The 24,866-nt window shown below is 54.3% G+C and overlaps 1 protein-coding gene across 6 annotated transcripts; it reads right to left on the bottom strand.

Annotated features, from left to right (window-relative positions):
* Window positions 1-267: 267 nt before the first annotated feature.
* SETD1A (SET domain containing 1A, histone lysine methyltransferase) lies at window positions 268-24,801 on the bottom strand. 6 transcript variants are annotated; one of them, XM_082429483.1, is made up of 19 exons: window positions 22,528-24,801; window positions 21,786-21,950; window positions 21,475-21,570; window positions 19,440-19,710; window positions 18,013-18,134; window positions 17,551-17,780; window positions 16,417-17,266; window positions 15,483-16,268; window positions 14,784-14,960; window positions 14,562-14,649; window positions 13,692-13,849; window positions 13,448-13,535; window positions 10,993-11,334; window positions 3,959-4,996; window positions 3,368-3,540; window positions 3,165-3,275; window positions 2,856-2,975; window positions 1,177-1,314; window positions 268-1,093 (listed from the first exon to the last, which is right to left on the bottom strand). In XM_082429483.1, exons 2-19 carry the CDS (start codon window positions 21,933-21,935, stop codon window positions 920-922), a joined length of 5,112 nt encoding a protein of 1,703 aa, XP_082285609.1. In that variant the 5' UTR covers window positions 21,936-21,950; window positions 22,528-24,801; the 3' UTR covers window positions 268-919. The 6 variants fall into 6 exon arrangements, with proteins under 6 accessions (XP_082285609.1, XP_082285610.1, XP_082285613.1 ...); XM_082429484.1 differs by having other exon boundaries at window positions 10,993-11,280; XM_082429485.1 differs by lacking the exons at window positions 268-1,093; window positions 1,177-1,314 and adding an exon at window positions 1,931-2,712.
* Window positions 24,802-24,866: the final 65 nt, after the last annotated feature.

Below are 24,866 nucleotides of genomic sequence, written 5' to 3'. Positions count from 1 at the left end.
GCAGCAGCTGCGGTTTTGGGAAGGGAAGGGAGGCCTGACCTTGGCCCCACACTGGCTGGCCTTGGCAGGGGATTTCTAGATGGCTCTCGCAGCCTGTCTGCTGGCCCAGAGTGATGGTGGCTGAGTCTGCAGGTCTGGGATCTTGCCTGAAAGCCCCTCTAGCCACCCCAAACTTCAGGCCACCTATTTCCCTGTCTTCACCTGCCCCACCCTCTATCCTCAACCCCCATCCCACCCTGCTCTTCCCCAAAGATACTGACAAAGCACTTTTGTACAATAAAGTTTAATCACAATTATAAAAATGTGGCGTTGGGTTCGCGCTATTAACATATGTACAGTCCAGCCCAACAGGAAGGGCCCGCCCCCCACCATCCTGGCCTGGCAAAGCCGGAGCTTCCAGACACCAGGGTGGGAGGGTGACCCACAGGGTCTGGCAGGAACAGAAGACGAGGCAGGGTTCCAGGCACAGAGTCCCCAGGACTGGGGGCGCAGGGCCCCCCCCCAGGGGGAGAACATGGCCACTGCCCCTAGAGACCCCTAAACTGGGGAGGGGTGCACGCAGGGCACAGAGGGGAAGTCCCCATTAACACAAAGCAAGGGGGCTATGCAGCCCCCCCAAGAACAGGATCTGTACAGGCCGGCACCCCAGGTTTCCACAGGAAACAGCTGCTGGCAGCTACAAAACATTTACAGCTTCTTCTCCGCAAAGAAAAAAAATCGGGGTGGGTGGGCAGGGGCAAGAAGGGAAGCGGACGTTGCCTCAAGGGACTGAGGCTCCCTCGCGAGGCTCGGGGCCCCCCAACCCCACATTTGGAGATGGGGCATGTGGGCCCTGCTGAGGCCACTAAGGCTGGGTGGGCTGGGAGCTCAGGGCACCAAGGGGAATAAATAGGGGTGAGGGCACCAGTCCTGCCCCACCTCAGTTGAGGGAGCCGCGGCAGCTCTCGGTGCCGCATAGACACGGGATCTTGTTGTCCTCCAGCGGGAACTTGTAGTCATAGGTGATCTCCTCATCCACGCCGATGGGCTGCTTGGAGTAGATCACGATCTTCTTCTGGGACTCGATGGTGATCACCTTGGCATAGCAGTTGGGCTATAGGAAGAGGGCAGCGTGAGTCACGGCCGCCCCCTCGGCTCCTGCCCCGTCCGCTCCCCCCCACCCGGCCCCCTGCGCACCGTGCAGCAGTGGTTGATGAACCTCGCCAGGTTGCCACACTTGGTGGCGTCGATGATGGTGTCGTGGTCCACCCGGAACAGGTAGCTGCTGCCAATGCCCTCTTGCACGTAGCGCTTCTCCCGCATGTCGGCCACCATCTAATAGAGGACAGGGTGCGATGGTCAGGGGGGCTTCCCCTCAGCTTCCTGCCGGGCTAGGCCTGACCCCACTGGCCCCTGTGATGGCGGGTCCAGACAGTCTCCCAGCTGCCACCCCGGGAGCCACACTGGCCTGTCCTGGATCCACAGCTCTCCCTCTGGCACCCGCTACCCCAAGGCGCTGACTCCTGACTTTGCTTCCAGGACCCCCACCTCCCAATACCTTCGGCTGCCGTTATGACAAGGTCACCCACAGGACCCCAGGGAAGTCTGCACTGGCCACTGGGCAGGAGAAGCAGTCACTGTCTCCTCCTGGAGTGTCTGCCTGGCCCACGGGAGAGCCCCCAGACTCCTGGGGACTGGGTCGGTTCCTGAGATGACAGTGGCCGTTTCACGGACTGAATCCTACTCATCCCTTCTCCCAGGACCCTCTCTCCGAAACAGGCACCCACGGCTGCTGCTGTCCACGCCAGGGCCCACATTCTTGGGTGAGAAGGAGTACCTCATTTCCCAGAAAACAGGACGATAAACCCTCTGCACACTCCCCTTGGGTGAATTCACTCTCTTCCAGGGCTTCAACTGCCAGCTAAGTTGGGGGAACTCCTCCCAAACTTCCATCTCCAGCCAAATCCACCTCAGTGGAACTGCTGGGCGACACCCAGTAGACGTCCCCCGGTCACTGCAACTTCACATGTGCTGACAGGAGCTCATCTTGACCACACATCCGCTCCTCCTTGCTCCCTATCTCACTGGCAGCCCTACCTACTCCCAGCTGCTAAAGCAGCACCAAGAAACCATCTTGCCTCGGCCCTCGCCCTCATTCCCCAGAACCAACTCGTTGCCTGGTCCTGCCAGCTACCTTGGACCCACAGACTCCTGCTACCTTGGACCCACTGCCTAGCCCAAGCCTTCAGCCGGGATCTCTGCAACAGCCCCACCCCGCCGTCTCAGCCTCCAGTTCTCTCTGCATGCTGCAGTCAGATGGAGCTTACTAACCTCCAAAGTCCTCTCCTGCTTAACGCTTCGCAGCAACTTTTCTCCTCTCACCATCGGTCCAAAGTCATTAACGTAGCTCCCAAGCTCTGCGGCGTCCGGCCTCCACCGGCCCCCTCCAGCCTCACGCTGCTGCCACTGGCCCTAGTTCTTCCAAGTGGCCACGCTGACCTCCTTGCCCTGAGACCATCCTGCCTCCAGGCCTCTGCATGTGCCGTCCTACAGTGGAGAGCACCCTTCCCCTCACCCGGGCCTGGGAGTTGCTCAGCGTCCTTCAGCCCCTGGTTTAGACATCACTGTGCTCCCACCTCCCCTGCCTCCCTGAACACCCCCTTTCGTATCAACCCAACACCATCCTTATGTTTCTTGCTGGATCATCAACATCTAGTTTACTAGTACCCATTTCTAGTTGTTGAAGGAAGGGAAAAAAAAGAAAAGCAGGTTTCACTGGCTAAGCCTCAGAGCCAGGAGGGACCCCGAGGGCCAGGTGGTTCTCGTGTTGGCAGCCCAGGCTGCCGTCAGGTCAGGGGCTGGGCGTGGGGCCTCACCTGGCGGATGTTCTGACCCACGTATTCGATGACCATCTCGTCAGCTGCGATGGGTTCCATGGCAAAGAGCCCCCACTCATGGATCCGGCTCCGGCCGAATCGGAGCTTCTTCTTCCGAAACTAGAGGGCAGAAGGCAGACTGTGCTGCTGGACGTCCCCCTCAACCTAGCTGCTGCTTGCCTCTCCTCAGACCTCCGGGGCAGGAGGGTGTTCTGGCCACTCGCCGCCGGCCCACCCCTGGCGGGGGGGGGGGCTCCACAACGCTGTCTTCCAGTGGCGCCCCTTCCCTCCTCAGTCCCCACTCCTCACCTTGAGCTGGTTTAACTTCAGCAGGTCGCTGTCCATGATGGCGGAGGTGCCGATGGCGCTCAGGAGCCGCCGCTGCTCAGAACGGCGCTCCGAAAGCACACGGTTAGTCCCCTGTGAGGTGCAGGCCAGGGAGGAGGTAAGTGACAGGATAAGTAACAGGAAGAAGATGCCGCCAGTGGGCAGGTACCAGGGCAGAGCCTCACCTGAGTGTCCGCTCCTTCCAGCTGCCGGGCCGAGACGGGGCACACGTCCAAGTACCTGTCCTTCTCCTTCTTGCTGATGGGGTAGTAGCCTTCGCTGCGGGCCGAGCCTGTCTGGTGCTCGCGGGGCCCATCCTGGGGCCGCCGCTTGCGTTTCGGAGTGCTCAGGTTGGTGAGTGCGGGGTGTTAAGGAAGAGAACGGGGTCCTCACCAGCCAGATCCCTGGGGCTCCGCTCCTCTCTCCCCCGCAGTCCCAGCCCAAGGAGACCTTAGCTGGAGATCCTAAGCATACTCAGTGTGAGGACAGAAAGATGGAGAGAAATAAATCTTAGACCCCACCTTTCCTGCCACAAAATCTCTGGGAGGCAGAAAAGAGGCACGAAACAGACAGCAATGGTGGCTTGGTAGCCAGGGGAGAAATAAATACCCAAGCTGAACGTGGCAGAGAACTGGACAGGGAAGGAGGCCAATGCAGACCCTAGGAACGATCTCAGGAGGACAGTGCCTGGCTGAGCGACCGCAGGGAAGCCCCCCCCCGCCCCCCCGGGCCTGCCTCCCTGTCCTGAGAAGGCCAGCCTCCGGGGCTCAGGATATTGGTGTGATGGACCCAGTGGGTGTCGTTAAGCCAATCAGCCCCACTAGTCTGCTGCAGCAGCCGCTCGTATGTGAGCCGCAGGAAGCCCATGTCCTCCAAGTCCAGGCCCGAGTTCCAAATGTCATACAGGATGGTCATCTGCTCAAACTCGCTGCGGGGCTCAAAGGTGGGGGGCGGCGGGGGCGGTGGGGGAGGCGGCGGCCGCCGGCGCCGCGTGTGGGAGCGGAGGCTGCGCCGCCGGGTGGCGCCCTCGCCGTCGCTGCTGCTGCTGCTGCTGCTCTCCGACGACTCCGACTCCCCCTCCTCCTCCTCCCCCTCCCCCTCCTCCTGCCGCTGCTGCTGCTGCTTTGGCTCCTCCGCCTCAGCCACCACCACCTCAGGGGCCTCCAGGACCTCGTCTGCCGGGGAGCTGAAGAGGGCTGCAGGGGCAGGAACTGGCTCCAGAGGCCGAGGGGCCGGCGTGGAGGGCGGCGGCTTGACGGCCAGGGCGTAGTTGTGCTCCAGGAGGATGTGGCTGAGCAGGGGGCCCGGGCGGTCCGCCTCGTCCAATGTCTCTGTGGCCCCTGAGTCGTCGCCAGTGGGCAGGGCGGGCAGCCCGCGTCGGGCAGGGGTCAGAGCCAGGTCGGCCAGCACGGCCAGGTCCACTTCTGTCCCTGGCTCAGCCTCCTCTTCCTCGGTGGAGCGGCATCGGCCTCCAGCCCGGCTCCGGCCTCCTCGGGACACCTCCTCGGGCCAACTCTTGACCAGAGACGCGTGGTCCAGGGGCAGGTTGCGAATGGTCCGCTCCACGGCCCGGGGGACTTTGCGGGAGGCGGGGCCGGGAGACTTGACCTGCGGTGGGGCAGCGGGGGGAGGCTCTGGGGCCGGTACCTCCTCCACCGCAGAGAAGGAGACGGTTTTCCGGCGTTTCTTGGGTGGGGGCAGGAGGGGGATGGGAGAGGAGGGGCGCTCATCGGGGCGGGGGGCAGGGGCCGGGGGCCCAGCCGGTGGCTCTGGGGTTGGCTGGGGCACACTGGGGGGCGGCTCCTCTGTGGAACCTGGGGAGAGAAGCACACAGGGAAATGGAGAGGGTCAGCTTCTCGGCCGACCGTCATCACAGATTCGCTACCGGCAAGAACCCGGCCAGCCTCCCTGGGGAGTCCACACCCCAGCTGCCCTCACTCCTCAGCTCCCCACAGACACTCCTGCCCTCACAGAACTTCTGGTGTGACGGAGACAATCACATGAAACACGTGTGCAGCCCGATCTCTGAAGGGCGGGGGTAGGGGCTCAAAGGAAACAAACACTTGGACTCTAGTCTTTTTACCAAGACTGGCAGTGACAGAACCACATCCAAAAACTAGACACAGAGATCAGACGACTTTCTCTCAGCTGCATTTTACAACCAGGATGCAGTTGTCCAGATCTGAATTAAAGCATCCATTATTTTGACTACAAACAATATTCTTTGTTCAGTGAGGTGAAAAAGATACAATGTAAGAAACAATCTTTTTATTAAACTATTTTATAAAATTGCACTGTGGACCTGCCCAAGTGAGAAAGGGGTCAGGAAGTCTCCCCTCAAGAAGCTGAGGGTGGGGCTTCCCTGGTGGCGCAGTGGATAAGAATCCGCCTGCCAATACAGGGGTCATGGGTTCAATCCCTGGTCCAGCAAGATCCCACATGCCGCGGAGCAACTAAGCCCGTGCGCCACAAAGACTGAGCCTGCACTCTAGAGCCCGCGAGCCACAACTACTGAGCCAGCGTGCCGCAACTACTGAAGCCTGTGCACCTAGAGCACGTGCTCTGCAACAAGAGAAGCCACCACAATGAGAAGCCCACGCACCACAACGAAGAGTAGCCTCTGCTCGCCGCAACTAGAGAAAGCCCGTGCGCAGCAAAGAAGACCCAATGCAGCCAAAAATAAATAAATTAAAAAAAAGAAGCTGAGGGTGAAGCTGAGGTCCCAAGGATGAGGAGCAGGCGGTGCTGTCTCTCCCCAGCTAACAGGGACAGGGAGCACATCCTCCCTCTGCGGACACCCCCAAGCCTGCTGCTGAGTGCTGGGGTCTGAACATTGCTCAAGGCCCTTTCCCCAGGGCCCAACCCTGTCCTGCAGACCTGACCCATCCCCATGACCGGTCCACAGACTTGCCCTCTCATCCTAGGTTTTAGCCAGTCAAGCAGGCATGGCCTTTCAGGCCCCTGGCCCTTTGCTCACATGGTTCCCTTTGTTCACATGGTTCCCTTTGTTCGGAATGCCTCTCTCCTTTCGCCCATCCAGAAAGCCCACACGCAGCTTTTGGACCCAGCTCAATGACACCACCTTTGTAAAGACTTCCCCAGTTTCCTCAGACATTGGTAACAACTTCCTCTCAGAACCAGAAGGCTGGTGGTTCTCAACTGCCATCTTCAAATTGGCTGCAGCAGATTAATAGCTAGAATTTTGTGCCAAGCACCAATCCAAGTCTTTCGCATACAGTAAGTACTCATTTAATTCTCACAACGACCCTATGAGGTGAGTACTATATTAATACCTTCTTACAAATACGAAAGTCAAGGCAGAGAGAGGCTGATAACCTGCCCAAAGTCACCCAGCTAGCAAGTGACAGAACAAGACCTGCATCCCAGGGCAGCCTGGGTTGAGTTTGGGGTCTTACCTACTGCCCCGCACTGCTCTGGACCTCCTAGCCTAGGACTCAGCGGCTACAGGTCTGGCTCTACCACCCACAGAGCTAAAGGGCAGCCAGCACCAGGCCTGGCCTGAGCAAGCAGGCAGTGATCAACATGTATCCACTGCCTCAACCGACACGCCCTCAGCCTCCTGTCTCCCGAGGGTCTGGACACCCCTGGGCTCTCAGCCTGGAGTAACCCATGCTCTGAAGTTAGTGAGGCCCCAGGTGCTGGTCCCCGGTCCCCCAGGTCCTACGAGTCCTCTCACATCCTCTCCTCTCCAGCGCTTTGGGGCGGGCCTCTCCTCTGATCCATCCTCCCAACCTAGCCCACTGGGCCCTCTGGAAGCCTGGCCCTTGAGAACAAATTCCACCCCGCCACCCCCGACTCAGCTTCTTCCCACAGATTTCCCTTTTGATCCCCGTCCTGAAGGAAAGCTGGCAGGGCCTTTCATCATTTAGGGAGGCAACTTTCAGGTTACCTGCCCAGTCTACACAACTCCCAGAAGCCACTGTTTCTACGGCATGACCTACCCCACTCCCTCCCTGCCCCCAGCCATCATTAACTGATGGCTAAATGACCCAAGCCAGCCCAACCAGAAACTTCCCTGAGGATAAGGTTCTAAGATAGGAGGGGGTGGGACTTCCCTGGTGGTCCAGTGGGTAAGACTCCACACTCCCAGTGCAGGGGGCCCGGGTTCGAACCCTGGTCGGGGAACTAGATCCCACACACATGCCGCAACTAAGAGTCCACATGCTGCAACTAAGAAGCCCTCATGCCACAACTAAGAAGACCGCATGCCACAAGTAAAAGATCCCGCATGCTGCAATGAAGATCCCACGTGCCGCAACTAAGACCCAGTGCAGCCTAAATAAATAAATAAATAAAAATAAATCTTAAAAAAAAAGAAAGACCAGGAGGGAGTCTGTCTGTGGGGGCAGACATCCTCTGATGGAATGGAGAAGCAGAGGAAGACCATTTGCAGGACAGCGCGATGAATCAGAGGGGAAGACAGAAGAAAAGCAAGTCCTAAAGGTGTCCAGGCCCCTGTCCCTGGGATCCACCAGACAAGCCCTCTCCTAGGCTCCTGCCATCGGGCCACACAGGCCTCTAACCAGTTGTGTCCTTGGTAGCTCGGTTTTCCCTACCATTCTCTAAAAGCCAAGGGACCGGCCTTAATTTTCCTCTCCTCTCCCACCTCTGCCATCTACCTAAGGGACTCTGAGAGCCCACCTGTTTGCCAGATTCTCACATTCACTCATCCTCAGCTACCCTCCACCAGTCACACACCCGACCTTGTCACCCCCCTCCACGTTGGACGGTGACACTCTGACCCCTACTCTCTGACCACAGTTCCCCAGGTCCTTTCAGTTCACCCCACTGCACCTGTTCAATTTTCCATCCTCTATTGCCCCGCCCTCTAGCCCATCACCCTGCCCCTAAATTAACTTCATTCTTTGTCATGCACAGACCACAGCGGCCCTTGCTTTGTCCTCTCCTTTCATGCTACTTTCCGCAGCCTTCCACCACTTCCACCCTGTAGACCCCTAACCCAGAATCCACCGAACCACCTGCCTTCTCTCCTCCTTCACCCCAACCCCCGGCCTCAGCAGGGCTTCTGAGTTGCTGGCTTTCATCCTCACTCCCCACCCTCCTCATACTCCAGGCTTCTACTCCACTCATGCCCCCTCATGCTCAGAAATGTCCTGCCTTCCTACTGAAGAGAGGAAAAGGAGGCCTTCGGCTGAAACGCCACAACTCCCTGCTTCCCCATTTACGGAGAGATCTGCATCCGACCTAGAGCGTCCATCCCCCCCAGGGTGTGCTGCTCCAGCAAGTGCTCCTCTCTCTCCTGGTCCATCCACCAGCTCCCTCGTCCCTTCAGTCTCATGTACTCGGAAAAGCTAACCCTCCACCAACCCTGCATTTTCTTGCTGTCTCTCCAATTCCAGTTGGGTAACCTTGAACAACTCACTAAGCCTCAAATTCCTCACCTGTAAAATGGGAGTAGCAGAGATGTTGTGAGGAGTAAATGAGAAAGTGAAATTTGCAACGTGCTAGGCCTGGCACATGGGATCTACTCAATTAACATTAACTAATATTATTAAGTACCACCCCTCAACTGTCTTCTTTCGCAAGAGTAGCTTACCCTTCCAAAAGACTGGTTATCTATCACCTGCCCTCACTCCTTAACACCCCCTAACTTGAGCCATGCTACTGAAATTGATAAGGTCACCAGTGACCTCCTGACAAATCCAACAGACGCTTTTCCTTTTGTGGCCTTCCAATATAGGCCACTCCCTCCTTTTGAAAACCCGAGCTCACTGGTGTCCTTCCCACCTCTCTGATCACTCCTTTTCAGCCTCCTCTGGCTCCACTCTGCCCCCCTATCTCTTGTAAGACAATTAAGTCTCTGGCCCCCTTCTCTCATTCCATACAGCCTTCCAAGGTATACACAAGTGTATTCACACCCATACTTTCAAATACCTATCGCATTTCCAGCCTACTGTTTTCTAGAGCTTCAGATCTTTTTTCTTTTTTAAACTTTTTATATTAGAATATAGTTGATTAACAATGTTGTGGTAGTTTCAGGTGTATAGCTTCAGATCTATTGATCCAACAGCCCACTGACTGTTTCTACTTGGAGGTCCCAGAGGGACATGAAACTTAACCCCAATTAAATGCATCAGCCTTCTTCCTAGTTCTGGTTCTCGAGTTTCCTTTCCTGGTAAGTAGTTTAACCAAGTGGTTCTAAATTTCTCTGAAACCCTCATCCCCACTTCCACTCCCTGCACCTCACTGTAACCACCCTGGCTTTGGTTCAGGCCCTTCGCTTACCTGCATCCTTTCAAACCGTCTCATGAGCTGCCCCACCTCCCTCCTCACCTCTTCCAAATCCCTCCCCCTCCTGTGAGAATGATCTTTCTGAAATGCAAATCTGATCACATCCCACTTTTTCTTCCTACTCTGAAAATGAAAGAGTACTGATATTGCTGCCCCCTGACCTACGATTCCATCGGCTCTTCTGCCACCGACAGACTTCGGAGAGACTGAGAGGCGTCTTAGGATTAATCAGAACCTCAGCTCCTTCTCTCATGGGTTCTGGGCCAGAACAGAGCGCCTCAGTGCTAGGAGGTCTTCCTGTGCTCACTGCCTATCTCAGACCACGGATTCTCAATAATGTTCGAGAGAGATCTCTGGAAGGCCACATGCATCTTTGAAGCATAACTTGAAAACTGAGTTAATTCCACCATAAGAGCAACCTACTCCAAGTTACCACCATTGCTTGCCTTACTTCCTGCAATAGCCTCTTAATCTCCCTGCACGAACTCTGGCCCCTCTCCAAGTTTTCTCTGCACTGCATCTTTTCAAAACACAAATACAACCACGTCAGTCCTCTGATGGCATTCCACTGCCCTCAAGATAAAGCCCAAATTCCTAGTGTGGCCTACTCATTTTGCATGATCCAGCCCTCGCTCATCTCTCCAGTTTAGGCCACCCCAGCTCCCCCTCACTCTCAGCTCTCCAGAAGATTAGCTTTCTTTTTTGTCTTCCAACATGCCATTTACTCTGCCTTGGGGCCTTTGCACATGCTAATCACACCCTCCTGCCTGCTTTGGCTTGATTTCAGCCTAATGGTGCTTCAGCAGAGAAGACTTCCTCACAGATATGCCCAGGTTCTCAGAGTACCCTGTACTTTTCTTTCATGGCTCTTACAGTTTGTAGTCACAGATTTTCTTAAGTATTATCTTAAGTAGAGATTAAACTGTCTCTCCCTATAGACCGTAAGCTTCATGACAGTGAAAACAGTGCCTACTGTGCACACCATCACATCCCTTGCACCCACTGTAAGGATTCAATAAGTAAGTATCTATTGCCTGAAGGAACAGTTCACTCAGCAAGACACATTGCACGTGTGATATAAAATAACAACTGAATGTACAAATCCACAAAGGAAAGCAAAGACAGAATTAAGTTCTGAGTTTATGTTGTTAATAGTTATTATCTATCCAATTTGACCATTTAATCAGGCATACACTACACATTAAGGAAGAGGCTTAAGAAAAATTGGTAGGAGAAATTTACTAAGTTGGGAGTTCTCTCTTTTACTTATTTGGGAAAAGATCATTCTGTTTTACTTTAGTAGCCAAACACCCTGGTCTAACTCTGAAAACTGTACATGGCAGTGCAGTTTGAGTGTGTTAGGCCATAAATGTCTCCAAGGGAGGAGTGACAGGAGATAGTGACTTCCATCCAATTTTGTATGTTTTCCAACAAAGTCACACACTCGTATACAATTAATAAACGTCAACCACACTGTTCCCATGAAGACAGACACACACATACACAAAGACTACAACAACAGTTCCACACCACCTACCTGCAGGTCTTGCTGGAGACTTCTCCTGTTCGGGGAGAGGTGTGACTGGGGAGTCTGCAACCCTTTCTGGCTCAGGCTCCTCCGCAGGTGCTGACAGGGGCACAGGGACATCTCTGGGGGGCGATGATGCTGAGGGTATGGTTGCTGGCTGCTCCTCTTCCTCTTCTTCTTCAGAGGAGGACTCAGATGATGAGGAGGACGATGAGGAAGAAGATGAAGAAGATGAAGAAGATGCGGAGCTGGATGAGCTGCTGCTCTCCGAGTCCGATGCACTATCATTCTCACCATCTGAGTCAGCATACAGAGAACATTTGGAGGACGAATCGCTTTCGTCGTCCTCGCCTGGAAATCCAGAAGGGGGAATCAGGCGAGGTGAGAAGACCCCTCGCTTGGTCAAGCCGTGGGTTCATTCACTGACTCACTACTAGGGATATGTTAGGCTCCATGCTAGGTGCTGGGGATCCCTACCCTCAAGGAGTTGGAGAAGCACCCAATCTGTCCACAGTGTGATAAACTTCAGTATGAAGGGCTAGTGGAGCAGGCAAAGGGAAGCCCTGGATTCTGCCTGGTTGATCGAGTCAGGGAAGGCATCCCTGTGAAGGAGATGCTGAAGTCAAGAAGGACAAGGAGTCCACCCAGCAGGCGCGGGGGCTGAGTGGGGACGTCAAAGGTAAGAGAAGATGGTGCCCCTGGAGACTGGCAAGCAGCCTTGCCCTAACCACCAAAGCTTCTCCCAAAGTGGGTCTTATAGACACTGCCTGGACAACAGACTCTGAAAAAGGATTCCAGGGTAAAATAAGCTTAGAAAATGTTATATGGTCTATGGCTCTGGGAGTGGTAATACATTGGAAGGGCTCTAAGAAATTAAGAATTTCAGAGTCTTGGAGGAACATAATCAAATAGGGGTCTGGAGAATGGCAAGATGAAGCTGAACAGATAAGCAGGAGCTAGATCACAAATGGCCTAAGGCATCAGGCTGAGAAGTCACCTGTGGAAGACAGGGAGCCAGGAAGAGACTTAATGGGGGAGAGTAACAGGGTCAGGTGTGCATTTTAGGAAAGATTCCATCAGCAGGCTGGAAAATGGATTGAAATGAGAGGGATGGAAACAAAAATGGGGAAAACAGTCAAAACTGCTGCAGAAGGCTTCCCAGGTGGTGCAGTGGTTGAAAATCCGCCTGCCAATGCAGGGGACATGGGTTCGAGCCCTGGTCCGGGAAGATCCCACATGCCGTGGAGCAACTAAGCCTGTGCGCCACAACTACTAAGCCTGCGCTCTACAGCCCGCAAGCCACAACTACTGGAGCCCATGTGCCACAACTACTGAAGCCCGCACACCTAGAGCCCGTGCTCCGCAACAAGGGAAGCCACCACAGGATAGCCTGCTCGCCACAACTAGAGAAAGCCCGCGCGCAGCAACGAAGACCCAACACAGACAAAAATTAATTAATTAATTAATTAAACAAACAAACAAAAAAAACTGCTGCAAACTCTGAGTGAGAAAGACAGGAGAGCAGGAACAAGGGAGGTGACAAATTCAAGAAACACTGAAGCGGTAAAACGGACAGGAATTGGTGACCAAGTGGATGTGTAGGGGTCTGCACCCCTCACTCTTAGCAGATGACCTCGCCCTCTGCTTTCCTGAGAGAGAGGCTCTCAGATCACCGTTCTCATGATTCTGGCCTCTGCTGAAATGGCACCTCTCAGAGGCATCCCTTCACCATCAGATGTAAAACAGTCCACCTTTCCCCTGTTCCCTGACCCTGTCACTCCCTACCCCGTTACCCTAGTTCATCTTCTTCAAAGCAAGTATCTCTACTTGAGGTGCTACTATTTGTCCACTAGTATGTCAAGTCCCCGCCTCCCCACCTTGACCGATCGTAAGCTCCAAAAAGGCAGGGACCACATGTGTCTTGGTCGTTGATATGTCCCTAATACCTAGAACGGTGTCTGGCACACGGGAGGGGCTCGATATCTAATTCTGAGCAAAGGAATAAAAGAGAGATTGAACCGTGTACTCAAGCCTCAATAAATGTAGAGGAACAGACAGGTGTTCAACTGAAGAACAGAGGTGTGTCTGGTGCCAGCAGCTGCAGCGAGGGGAAGAAGGAGGCACAGCTCGGTGGCCGGGCCTTAACGGAAGAGCAGTGCCCAAAGGGGGAAAGGCACAGCGGGGCAGCAGGAGAATGCAGCCCCCTTATCTTAGGAAAATAAATGGGCTGTACTGGGTTGTCTTCAGGGGAGAGCATGGTTCAGAGGTAAGCAGGAGGGAGTGTTCTGGGTATTGTTTACAGTGGGCCAAGGGTTCCAAAGGATGGGGCTAAAAGGCAGTTGTTTGGGGGGAAGGCAAAGATGGCCAATCAATCCAGCCGGCAGGTTACGTGGGCTCAGAAAGGGCTGGACAGGTGGCTGGTCCCTCCTTCCCCAGAATTTGACGGTACTCTGTGCATGCTTACCGTCTGATGCCTCTGTCTCCTTCTTCGCAGCATCCATGGCTTCTTCACGCTCTTCATCGTCCTCATCTTCCTCCTCGTCCTCCTCATCCTTAAGGAAAGGGACAAAGGGGAATTAATAGAAGAAGGACAACTGGTCCTCCAGGAAGCACAGCTACCAGGGCTCCAGCCCAGAGAGAAGCTGGCTACGGCGGCAGGAACTCAGGACGTAGGCTCTTGGCAGGGACCGGGTGCCTCAGCTCCTCACCTTCTCTGACGAGGACTCCTGGGATGCCTCCTCCCCCTCGCTGTCCAGAGCAAAGGACTTGCGGTGCTTGCCCTGGGTCTTGCTTCGCTCTTCATCTCGTTTTGGGGGCTTGGTCCCCGGACGTCCTGGTTCTCCAACCTCCTTCTCTCGCTCAGCGTCTAGGCCCAGATGAGTAGTGCAGTTTACCATCAGCAGTAGTAGCCCTACCCTGGGAAAGGAGCTCTGCACACACCATCACTGATCTTTCTCAGGGTCCCACAACACACACCTCATTTTACAGACAAGAAGGTGAAGCTCAGCAGAGAAACATAAAAACTGCACATTTTACTTCACATTGTACAGTTTTAAACACATTGCACCCATTTTATCTTTCATCTTTTTCTGCGATGGGTGGAAGAGTGAGGCGATTTTGTTATGTCTGGCCCAAGAAAATAGTACTAAGGCCAATGGGTCTCCAGGGAAGCAGATCAGACTCAGTAAGGAAGTTTCCCGCCACGGAAGCTGTCAACCTATAGCTCAGACTTAGACAAACTGGTAGGAAGGGTGTTAAGAGTGCTTAAGCATTAGATGGTAACCTTGGGTAGATAACCTCTTTTAACCTCGCGATTATTCCTCTCTTATGGGGAAAAAGTGAAACACAGAAAACTTACGTCAACATACCAGAAATAAAAACCACAGCTAAAATCCAGGGATAACCCTACCTGAAGCTTCTCACATCTCAAAGAACTGCTTTACTATAACCTGTTGCAATTCTTCACTTGGCTCCTTGCCCTCAAGACACCTTCACCCCTTCACCCCTGCCTCCTGCTTTCCTATCAGAATAGAGGCAGCTGTTTTCCTCCTTTCTGCTTCACCTGACCTCCCACTCACCATCTTCATCTTCCTCGGCTGGAGTAGAAGGCCGGGGCCTCTTTTCCTCACTGGCCTCTGAAATTTCCGAAGGCTCTTTTCGCTTTACCTGGGAGATGAAAAGAGATGGTGCCCTTTAAAACCCAAACACTCATGGTTCCCAACCACCCTCACTCCAAGGAAGGGAAGCCCCCCTTCAACCCCTCTCCCCACGCAACTAGGCAAGATCACAATTCTGGGTACCTTGAAAGAAGGCAGCCGCAGGGCTCCTCGCAGTCCTGACCCAAAGGCGAAGGCTTCGATGCCGGTGGTGCCCCCACTCTTGGCCCAGTCTACCAGCGACAGCAGGCCTGGCTCTTTGAGCTTTGTCTTCTCTTTATCCTCCTCCTTGGCTTGCTGTTTAGCTGCATTCTGGAATGGCTGCAGGCAGTAGGGGGACCGAGCTCCAGAACCCAGGCGCTCCCTCCTGCCCCAGAACCACTCCCAGGCCCCAGGAATACAGAAATGCATCTACTCACTTCTCCATCTGACACACATCTATGCCACACCTCCCTCGCACCAGCCCCTGTACAGGCATTTTCTCGAAAGTCCACTCATTCAGTCCATCAATCTTATGAAGCTGCTACTATTATTCCCACGCTACAAATGGAGACCCTGCAGATTGATGCCCAGAGAGATTTAAGGGCTTCGTCCACCACAAGGAAGCAGTGGAACCAAGACAAAGCTCTTCTGACTCTCAGACTCCTGCTTCTTCTACTGTTCTGTGTGCCCCGCAACTCCCCTGGGCCCAGCTGTGTGTGCCACCGAGTGCCCACAGTCTCTCTCTCCACTTGCCCCAATCACCTCTCTTCTCTATTCTGAGCTGTGTAGCCTGAAGAAGCTGGAGGTCTATTCCCTCCAGTGGAGCCCCAGGTCTCCCCAGTCCCAGGCACTGGCCCTCACCTTGGCCTTCTCTTCCTTGCTCTCCCACCACTGGTCAAAGGCTCCAAAGGCCACATTCTCCACCATCTTGCGGTTGAGGTCTCGCTGCATGATGCTCTTCATCTCTTGGACTAGGGTGGCCAGCACACGGCCCACGGTGCCTGCCGATGGCAGGGCCTTGCCCTCTGCCAGCTCTGCGTCCTCCCTGGGAGGCAGCCTGGCCTCTTCTCCTGAGACTGAGGAGGAGGGCAGGGGCTCGGCTGCCATGGGCAAAGGCAGCTGGTAGGCCTCCCGGGAGTATGCCCCTCGGCCTTCTTGCCCTTGCGTGTACAGAGCATATGGTAGGCCATAGGCTGCCTCTTGGGGGGGTGGGAATGGGAGGAAGGCCTCCGCAAAAGCCCCACCAGGGGGACCAGCTGAGGCAGCGGTCAATCCTTTGCCCTGCCGCAGCTGGTGGAGCCGGGTTAACATCTGGGTCTGCATCTGGAAGGACATGGGCATCCCTCCCCACTGAGCCCCAAGTCGATCCATGAGCTCTAAGGAGTTCACAAAGTCATAGATGTGGGGGGGTGGCGGAGGAGGTGGGGGGTACTCGGGGGGAGGTGGCCCATCAGGTCGGGGTGGGAGGAGATAGGCAGGCTGGTGGGGAGGGTAAGCAAGCGGAAGGGAAGCCAGGTACGGAGGGGGAGGGGGAGGAGGAGGGGGAGGGGGGGGAGGTTGCTGGGGGGGTGTTGGGGCCGGAGGGGGTGAGCCGCCCCTGTCATCGTCGGAGATTTCCATGTCCTCTCCAGAAGAGCATGGAGAAGCCTGTAGGGGTGCAGAGGACGGTCACAGAAAGCTACTGCCTGTTCCTTGGGCTTTTCCTCAAATCTCTGTTCTCTTGCCTAGTTCCCTTCCTTCTCCCAACCCTGCCTCCTGGATCCCAGGGACTTCCCCTGGCTGAGCCCAACCTCACCTGGTTCTGTCCGTTGGCTTTGGGTGACTCCCGGGTAGCTCCTGGTTCCCCACTCCCTGTAGGTGCCACATCCTCAAAATTCGCCGGGGCTGGAGGGGGTGTGCAGGGCCCGTGACCTGACCCAGAAGGAACCTCGCTCCCTGTGTCCCTAGCCCCAGGGCCCGTGGTACTGTTCTCTTCCTCTTCCTCGGTGTCAGAAGCCAGGAAAGAAAACTTGGAACGCTGCTCCTTCAACAACATCTCAATGCGGGAATCCAGGCTGCTGTGCTGAGCGAAGGGCACACTCTCATTGGTGGTCTCTGGGGCCGGAGAGCCGGAACGGGCAGGTGAGGCTGGGCGGGGGGAGGTCCGAGCTTCTTCCCTCTCAGGACTGGGCCCCCCACCACCCCCGCCTCCACCAGGTTCTGGAGGCTCTGGGGGTGGAGCTTCTGAGGCAGGAGGCCGGTAGTCCTGGTCAGCAGGCCGGTTGGGCTCAGGGGGCAAGTAGGAGGTGTAGGAAGGTGGGAAGCGCTCAGCTGTATTTTCGGCAAAAGGTGCCCCAGGGGGCTCCTCCCGGGTTGCCCGGCGGGGTGGGTAGGAAGCATGGCGTTGGTAGCGATTCCAGCTTTCATAATATGCTGGGTAGTTTGAGTCAGAACCACGAAAATGAGAGGATGAGGAAGAAGAGGACGATGAAGAGGACGAGGCCAACGAGGAGGAAGAAGAGGAGGGTGCGGCGGTGGCTGCAGTGGTGGCGGAGACGGCTGCAGAGGTGGTCGTGGGGGCTGAAGATGCAGAGAAATGGCGGCGGGAGAAGGAATCTTGGTAGCTGTTCTCTGACCGCCGGGGCTTGAAGGAGGCTGAAGTGGTGCTGGAGAAAACGTGCAGAGGGGTTAGCTGGGTTCAGCTCCGCATGCCCCAACCCCAATGCCCCGCTGTCAGTACCCAAAACCCCTCTATGCTGCCCCCAAAGGAAGATCTACACACTACTGGGTTCCTAGCTAGAGAGTAAATTCCCTGAGGACAGGGATTTGTTGGCTGGATCCAGAGAAACGAAGGCAAATTACTCCCAACTCCCTCTTAGAGACTCTAGGTTTCTTCTTCCCAGTGGCAGCTCCCAGAATCTGGGGGTCCCAGAGGGTGTTTCCGCTGTACCTGCTGGAGTAGGCAGAATCCTGAGAGTAGGGGGTGCTGCCCCGAGACGTGTAGGGGGTTCCTTGGGAGGACTGAGGGGTGAACTGGCCGAAGGAAGATGGGGTGTCTTGTCGGCTGCTGGAGAAGCTCGTGTCCTGGGAGCAGGGGGTGCCATTGCCAGGAGTGCCCACCACAGCAGTGCCTGCTGGGAAGGCAGCTGTGTCGGAGGAGGAGCGGCGGCGGGATTCAGTCTGGAGGGAGAGAGTGGAGCATGGAAAAAGGAAAAGAGATCAAGCACCATTTGACAATATGCCCTTCACCAAACCAAGAACCCCGATTCCCTGCTTTTTGAAAAAAGCTAGGCCTCTTTTCCTTGGCTCTTCCTATACTTAACAATGAAGTCCAGAACCTCCCAAAGGCTGCTTCTGGCATCTGAGCACCGGGCCCATGTGGCTAGGGCTAAAGCAACCACAAGCTTCTCACCGTCTCAGTGGCTGCACCAGAGCCTTGGAACTTCTCACTCAGGGCCTTGCCCCCAGTGGGCACTGTCTGAGGGGTGTAGGAGCCATTGACTATCAGTTCATAGTACTTCATTCGTTGTTGTCCTGGAGGGAGGAAAACGGGAACCAACAGAGTCAGATGGAGGAAACAACTCCTTTCTGATTTTGTGTCCCCACACTTCTTTGTCGGGCCTCAAGTTTCCTAAGATTTCTTGGAGTGTTGGGTTTGGGGCTTTCAGTCCTTCTACCTCATCTCTACCTAATAACTACTACAGATAATGTATTGGGTGACATTTCACAGTTTACAAAAATACTTCTAACATGCGTTACTATGTTGGATGATCACCAGGAGAGAGAAGCATCCGTACCCCTATTTTATTTTATAGGCTTAAAGAAAACTAACCTGCACAAAGTGGTAAAACTAGAATTCAAACCCAGTCGTCTGATGCTACATCCCACCATCCTCTTCATCCTATAAACTAAAGTTGCAAAATGGCAGCCTGAAGGCTAAACGCAGCCCACCATTGTGTTTTATTTGCCCTACACAATCACTTAAACTATTGGCAAGGGCAAGGGAGGAATGCAATATTTAAAACCCAGGAGATTTCACACAAGAACCTAGATTTCTGGCTTTAAGAAAAACTATCTATGTTAGTCCTCATTCCCACCTACAAACTGGCTAATGCCAACTAACAGCTGCCTCCTTCCAATGCCACTAGACAGTATGCCACAGTCCCCACCCCTCCCTACTGCTCCTTAGCACAGAAGCCCAGACTGCTTCACTCACCTATACAGATCCCTAATTCTCAATCCAAAATTTCAAAACCTCGTGTTTTTAGAATTTGGTGTCAAAACCTGACATCAGGCTATTTACTATAGTTCTTATTCATCCTACCTAGTGTGACCCTTCATACATTTTCTTGCAAATACAGTCATACATTAGACTAAAGGGTGCTGCCCCAACCCTGCCAAAGACAATACACAAAAAACCGTATCTGGGGACTTCTTTGGTGGTCCAGTGGTTAAGACTCCACGCTCCCAGTGCAGGGGGCCCGGGTTCGATCCGTGGTCAGGGAACTAGATCCCGCATGCTGCAACTAAGAGCCCGCCATGCCGCAACTAAAGATCCCGCATGCTGCAAGGAAGATCCCACGTGCTGTAACTAAGACCCGGCAGTAGCCAAAATGAATAAATAAGTAAGTAAATAAATAAATAAACGTTAAAAGAACAAAACAAAACCCGTATCTGTACCATAAACTCTCTGTAAAATTCTGATGTCAGAAACACACCTGGCCCAAAGGTTTCAGATGAGAAATCATGAACCTGATCACCTGCCTGGCCCCAATAGGCATTTGCGTGTACCATCTCTGCCAGAGCCCAACCGTAGGCAGCAGGCGACGGAGAACTCACCTTTGATGTCGAGCTGGGCATGGATGATGTTGCCCATGACGGAGGTAAGGTGGAGGTTTTTGACTGTTTCCTTGGCTCCCCGAGTGCTGGTGAAGAGCACACGGGCTAGGCCCAGGTGCTTGCGAGTACGGGGGTGAAGAAGGATCTCTACCTCTTCCACCTCGCCATACTTTCGGCACATGTCCTTCAGGAAGGTCTCCCGCACGTTGTCATTCAGTCTTGCGAAAGTCACTTCTTTCAGTGGGATTTGTCCGATATAGAATTCATCCAGCTGTGGAAAGGACAGTAGTTAAGTCCAACATCTAAATACTGACCACTGCTCCTTTGCCCTTTGGGAAATTTTAGCGAGATCCATGAGGCCAAGAGAGATAAAACTGGGAAACTACGAGGCAAGGGAACGGGGAAGGGGGTCCCAACAAGGGATACATCAGTCTTGACCCATCTCTTCCCTGAATTCTTCTCACCAGAGAATAATGACAAGAACCAGGAAAAGAAACGCACAAACTGAAAACTAAACCTCCATGGAAATAACTAGTTATATAGAAATAATTCACCAGTTCAGCTCTTACTAAGTCATTACCAAGGACTGGGCACTAGGAATACAAAGATGTGAAAAAAAGAGATTCCTATTCAGAAAAGTAGACAACACAGACACACACAATCACAACATGACAAAACAAGTGTCAGCAAAGGTGGAGACAGGGTGTTTGGGAGCCCAGAGAAGGAAACCTTTGTTCAGAGTGGAGGCAGGAAAGAATTCATAAAGATGGTGCCATTCAAACTGGGCTTTTCGGATAAACCGGAGTTCACCAAAATGACAGGACCTGCAGGGCAGAGAACTATAAAATAACATGACATTGCCTAGAAACTGCAAAGTGTGTGGTAGGACGGAACACAGGCATGCAGTATCGAGGAAGGAGATGAGGCTTGGCCAGATGAATAATCATACACACGAATGCACAAAAAACGTGGACTTGGCAGCAAAAGTAAAATAAAAGAACAGTAAAACCAGAGACAAATAACAGCAATAAAATGGAGAAGAGAACGGAGACGAGGAAACCAGGGGAAATGAATACGAGTCTGTATTAAAGGAGTGGCAACAGAAATAGAAAAATTAAGGTAAAAAGAGACATGTTCAGAAAAAACAGTCAGCACGACTTGGTGACACATTAAGGACAGAAGAATCATAAGATGACTCCCAGGTTTCTAGCTTGTGCAGCTGAGTAGATAGTGTTGCCATTCATCAGTAAAAGGAGAGTAGAAAGAAGAGCAGGACTAAGGGGGTGAAGATCATTGTTTTACATCTCTTGAGTTTGAGATTTCTGTGGGGCCTCCAGATGGAGCTGTCCCTCCACCAAGCGTATAAGTCTGGGGTTCAAGAGACTGATCTTGGTTGGGATCAGAGATTTGGAAGTCATCAACATTTCAGTAATAGTCAAAGTTGTGGGTGGGAAAGAGATTGTCCAGGACAAGTGCACAAAGGGAAAAAAGTGGGATGAGAGAATCCCACAAGTGACTTATTTAAAAAGGAATAATAATAAAGAATTAGCGAAGGAGACTAAGAACCACCAGTTTCCTAGGACCAGTGCTCCAAGGCCTGATGAGTCTCCTGCCTGGACAGGGACATGGGAATCCTCTGAGGAAACGAGACGGAGAAGGGGCGAGGAACAGAGGACTCCAGGGGTGGAGTCCCTGGTGTTGTCACTCCCCTTAACTGAGAAACTGCAGCGACACACAGGGCACTGTTTTGCTATGCGCTGTCTACAAGTACACAGTGATAGGTGTAGCAGCTAGACCTGTCTTCATCCTACAGTTAACACCCTTGCTTGAGACACCTCACCTATATCTTTCTAGAAAATAAACACATCTCCTGTCCAGAACAACTCAGTCTCACAGCCTCAGAGATTATTAGATCTGGCTGTGATCCTTTCATTGGAAAACCCCCTTTTATTACACTACACTTAGACTGGACTACCAGGATGGATCCGCCACACCCTCCAAGGGCCACCACACCAGGGGACTAGCAGACACGTACCTTAAACTTAGGGACTGGGAGGGAAAAGTCTCTGTTTTTGGACCTGACGTGGCAACGGGGGTCTTGGAGGTCTTCCACGGGTATATACTTTGAGTCCTAGGAAGAAAAGCAGAAACAGAAAGACAAATCAAGGTGAAATCAGTGTTGAGCTCTAGAGCCCATTTGAAGACCCATATGCAAAAGAGCTGGGTGCTGGCTGCCCACTTTAAAGAAGGCAGGCTATGGGTATGGGAGTTCTAGGTGCTGAACAGAGGTAACAGAGAATGGGGCTTGAGTTCCCTAGATGGTAAGGAAAAGCCTGGGGCACTCACGTTGACACTGAAGTGGATTCCATCGTATCGGTACACCTTTTGAGAAGGCCTGCGCAGGGCAGGGTCCAAGGCAGGATCCACGATGAGCTTGTAGTTCCTCCACTGGAAGCTCGGGGCCTTCTGCCCATCTCCCCCACCTTCCTGATCCATCTTTGCTCATTTACACTGTCAGGAAAGAGGAATACGCAAGAGGGCTCAGGACTTAGGCCTGCCTCCCTTGCTGCCCCTCACCGACTAGCCCCGACTCCAGGTACCCTCATCACCCCAGTTTCCACACCTCACCATGACCCGAGGCTCCCCCAGATTTTCTCCCAAGTACCTTCTTTCACCGCAACACCCCATTCTCTCTCCACCTCCCAACTCTCTCCTCAAGGCCCCAGGCCCATCTCGCGCCCCCTTACCTTCCCGCTCTCCCTAGCGCGCGCCCCACTTGGCCTCGGCACAAGACCCCTCCCCCGCCCCCTGGCAGGCCCCGCCCCCTCCCGCCTCCTCACCGGCCAGCGGCCCAGGCCAAGCCCGGCTCCCGCTCCCACACACCGGCTCCCGTCCCCGCGCCCCGATCCTCTGGCCAAGAGGTGGCACCTCTTCGGGGCGTTGGAAACACCGCGAGACCGAGCCCGAGACCCGGCTTCGGCCCCGAATCTGGGCGGGGGGTGGGGGAACGCGCGCCGCTGCCCTCTCCTCCCGCCCCGGCGCGTTCTGCCCCCCCACCTCCGCGCACGCGCGGCGCGGCCCCACTCACCCGCGAGCGGCGAGCGGCTCCCCCTCCCCCCACCCCGCGCGGCACCTTAGCGGCGCGAGGCGGTGGCGGCGGCGGCGACAGCGCGAGACCCGGCCCCGCAGCGGTGGCGGTGGCGGCGCCCCCCCACCACCACCTCCCCGGCGCGCGCACCAAACACCACCGCCACCTGCGCGAGGCCCAGCGGGCACAGCTTCTACATTCGCACTTTCGCCACGGGCGCCGCCGGGAGACCCACGGGGCCGAGGACAGCGGCTTCGCCTCGGCCAGCGCGCTGTAAGGCTCAAGAGTTGCGGCCCAGGGAGCCTGGAGATTGGCCGCATCCCCCGGAGAGTGGGCTTCACCACGGCTATCCAGCTGCTCTGGCCTGGGGTCCTTGACGAATCGGCGGCGACGAAAGCAGCGACTAATCCCTGAGGATAAGGGGGCGGGGCGGAGGGGAGGAGGCCAGCCAGAGCTGGGGAGATTTGAGTGGCGCGTTGAACAGGCGCAGATTCGTCAGGCGGGCGGGGCGAATCAGTAGACAGGATGCGCTCCTTTGCTCTTCTAACCTGCCGCTTCCTCATGCGGCCAAAGGTCTGGGAGGCTGCAGATTCGCCACAAGTCCTGGCCTCAGCTGTTACCTCCCTTTAACCGCCTCGGTGGAGTCAAGAAAATAATGCCGTGGTTAGCCAAGCCCTGTTGGCAGAGTGGGCCACTTTTCCTGGATCTTCCTTACTAGCACAACTCAGAGGACTGCTCAGTTCTGACCTGGGAGAAATGGCTACAGAGTCCGATGAGGATTTTCAGCCGAGTATAGAGAGGCCCGAATAATTCTGAGGAGGAGCCGGCCTAGCGAATCTGCGAATTCCTTCGTGGGCGGGGCCAAGGCGCCGCGCGCAGAGGGCGTGGTCAGCGTGTGGAGCCGGGCGTCGCGGGGGTGCTTCCTGTAGGACCCTCCGAAACCGGGGTGGGCTGGGAGCGGCGCCCGGGAGGTGGAAAAATACTACCAGCAACGGTGACTCAGGCTGTTTGGCGCTGCACGTAATGCAGGGAGCGTTTTTCTCCCGTTAGCCTACTTGGGCCTCTAGCTGTTTAAGATGCCCATTTGACAGATGGGGATACTGAGGCCTTCAGAAGGTGCCGCATTTTGCCCGTACTGGCACGCCATTAATGATTAAATCTTTGTCTCAAAGTTATGTAATAAGGCCGGTGGGCCCTAAAGGACCTTGAACCGGTCCTGTAAGAAACGATAAACTAGGTCGTACTTGAACTTGGGTGGGTTGGTCGATTCCCCGGGCGTCGTGGTCCCAGTGCCTGCCGTTTTCAGCTGTGCAACCCTCTGCCCCCCGCCCCCCTTCGCTTACGCAGTCCCGCCGCTCGAGGGCAGCACCAGCCCGGGCTTAAACCTCGGACCCTGGGGCTGAGGTCGCCCTGATCCTGGGCACCGTTTTTCTTAGGCTTGGATGCAGGCATCTAGGTCTCAGGGTAATGGCACTCCCAGGCACTGCCTGTGCTGAGGATGCTCTAGGTTCCAGACTTCTCTCAGTACTGTCAGCCCCCTCGATGTATGACCTTGGGCGAGTCATTAACCACCTCTTAAAGCTTCAGATTCTTTCTCTGAAAATGGATGTTAAATACTGTAATGCGGAACTATTGTAGGCATTAAAACTGTGGGAAAGGCCCTTGAGGCCTGGTTCATGCAAATTCACAATTTTAAGGAACAGAGAAAGAGAGATTTGTCCAAAGTCTCACCAAAAGAATCCTTCTGGGAGAGGATTAGGACCCTTTACAAATTTGAGGAAAATGAGGCTGAAAAAATAAATTTATAATGGAAACATGGGTGATGAGATCAGATTCCTTTCTCTTGTCCCAGTTGAAAGATATTGGTTCCTTTTCTCAAATAAAACCATTCCCCATGGGATGGTAAAAGTAGTCCAAGTTTTCACTGACTAGCTGGGTGGCTTTGGGCAAGATCCTCAGCCTTCTTAGGCTGAAGCTTCCTTACCTCTGAAACGGTAATGATAAAGAATTGCCACTTGAGGTGATTTTTAAATAAGTTAAGTAGGCTAAATAAGACTACCTATGAGAAGCCCCTAGTATGTAGTAGTCACTCAAGAAAGAAACTTACGCTAAAAGAAACTTATACTAAATCCTCAATGGACGATATAAGAGACCCTGGGCTCAGTAACAAGAGTGCAAAAGCCTTTAGCCTTAGAATAACTCAGTCTCCACATTCAGAAGCTACTGGCCCCTGTCAGCACCACAAGGGGGTCATACCTGGAACCTCCTCTCCTCCACCCCTGCCCTGCCCCCAGGGACACTTGCCTCCACTTGATTCTTAAGAACAAGTCAGCTGTTCC

The sequence above is a fragment of the Balaenoptera physalus genome, assembly GCF_965194825.1.
Source record: "Balaenoptera physalus genome assembly, chromosome: 16".
Classification (NCBI taxonomy): Eukaryota; Metazoa; Chordata; class Mammalia; order Artiodactyla; family Balaenopteridae; genus Balaenoptera; species Balaenoptera physalus.
The sequence above is the reverse complement of the archived record's forward strand: the minus strand, read 5'-3'. Positions and strand labels throughout refer to the sequence as shown.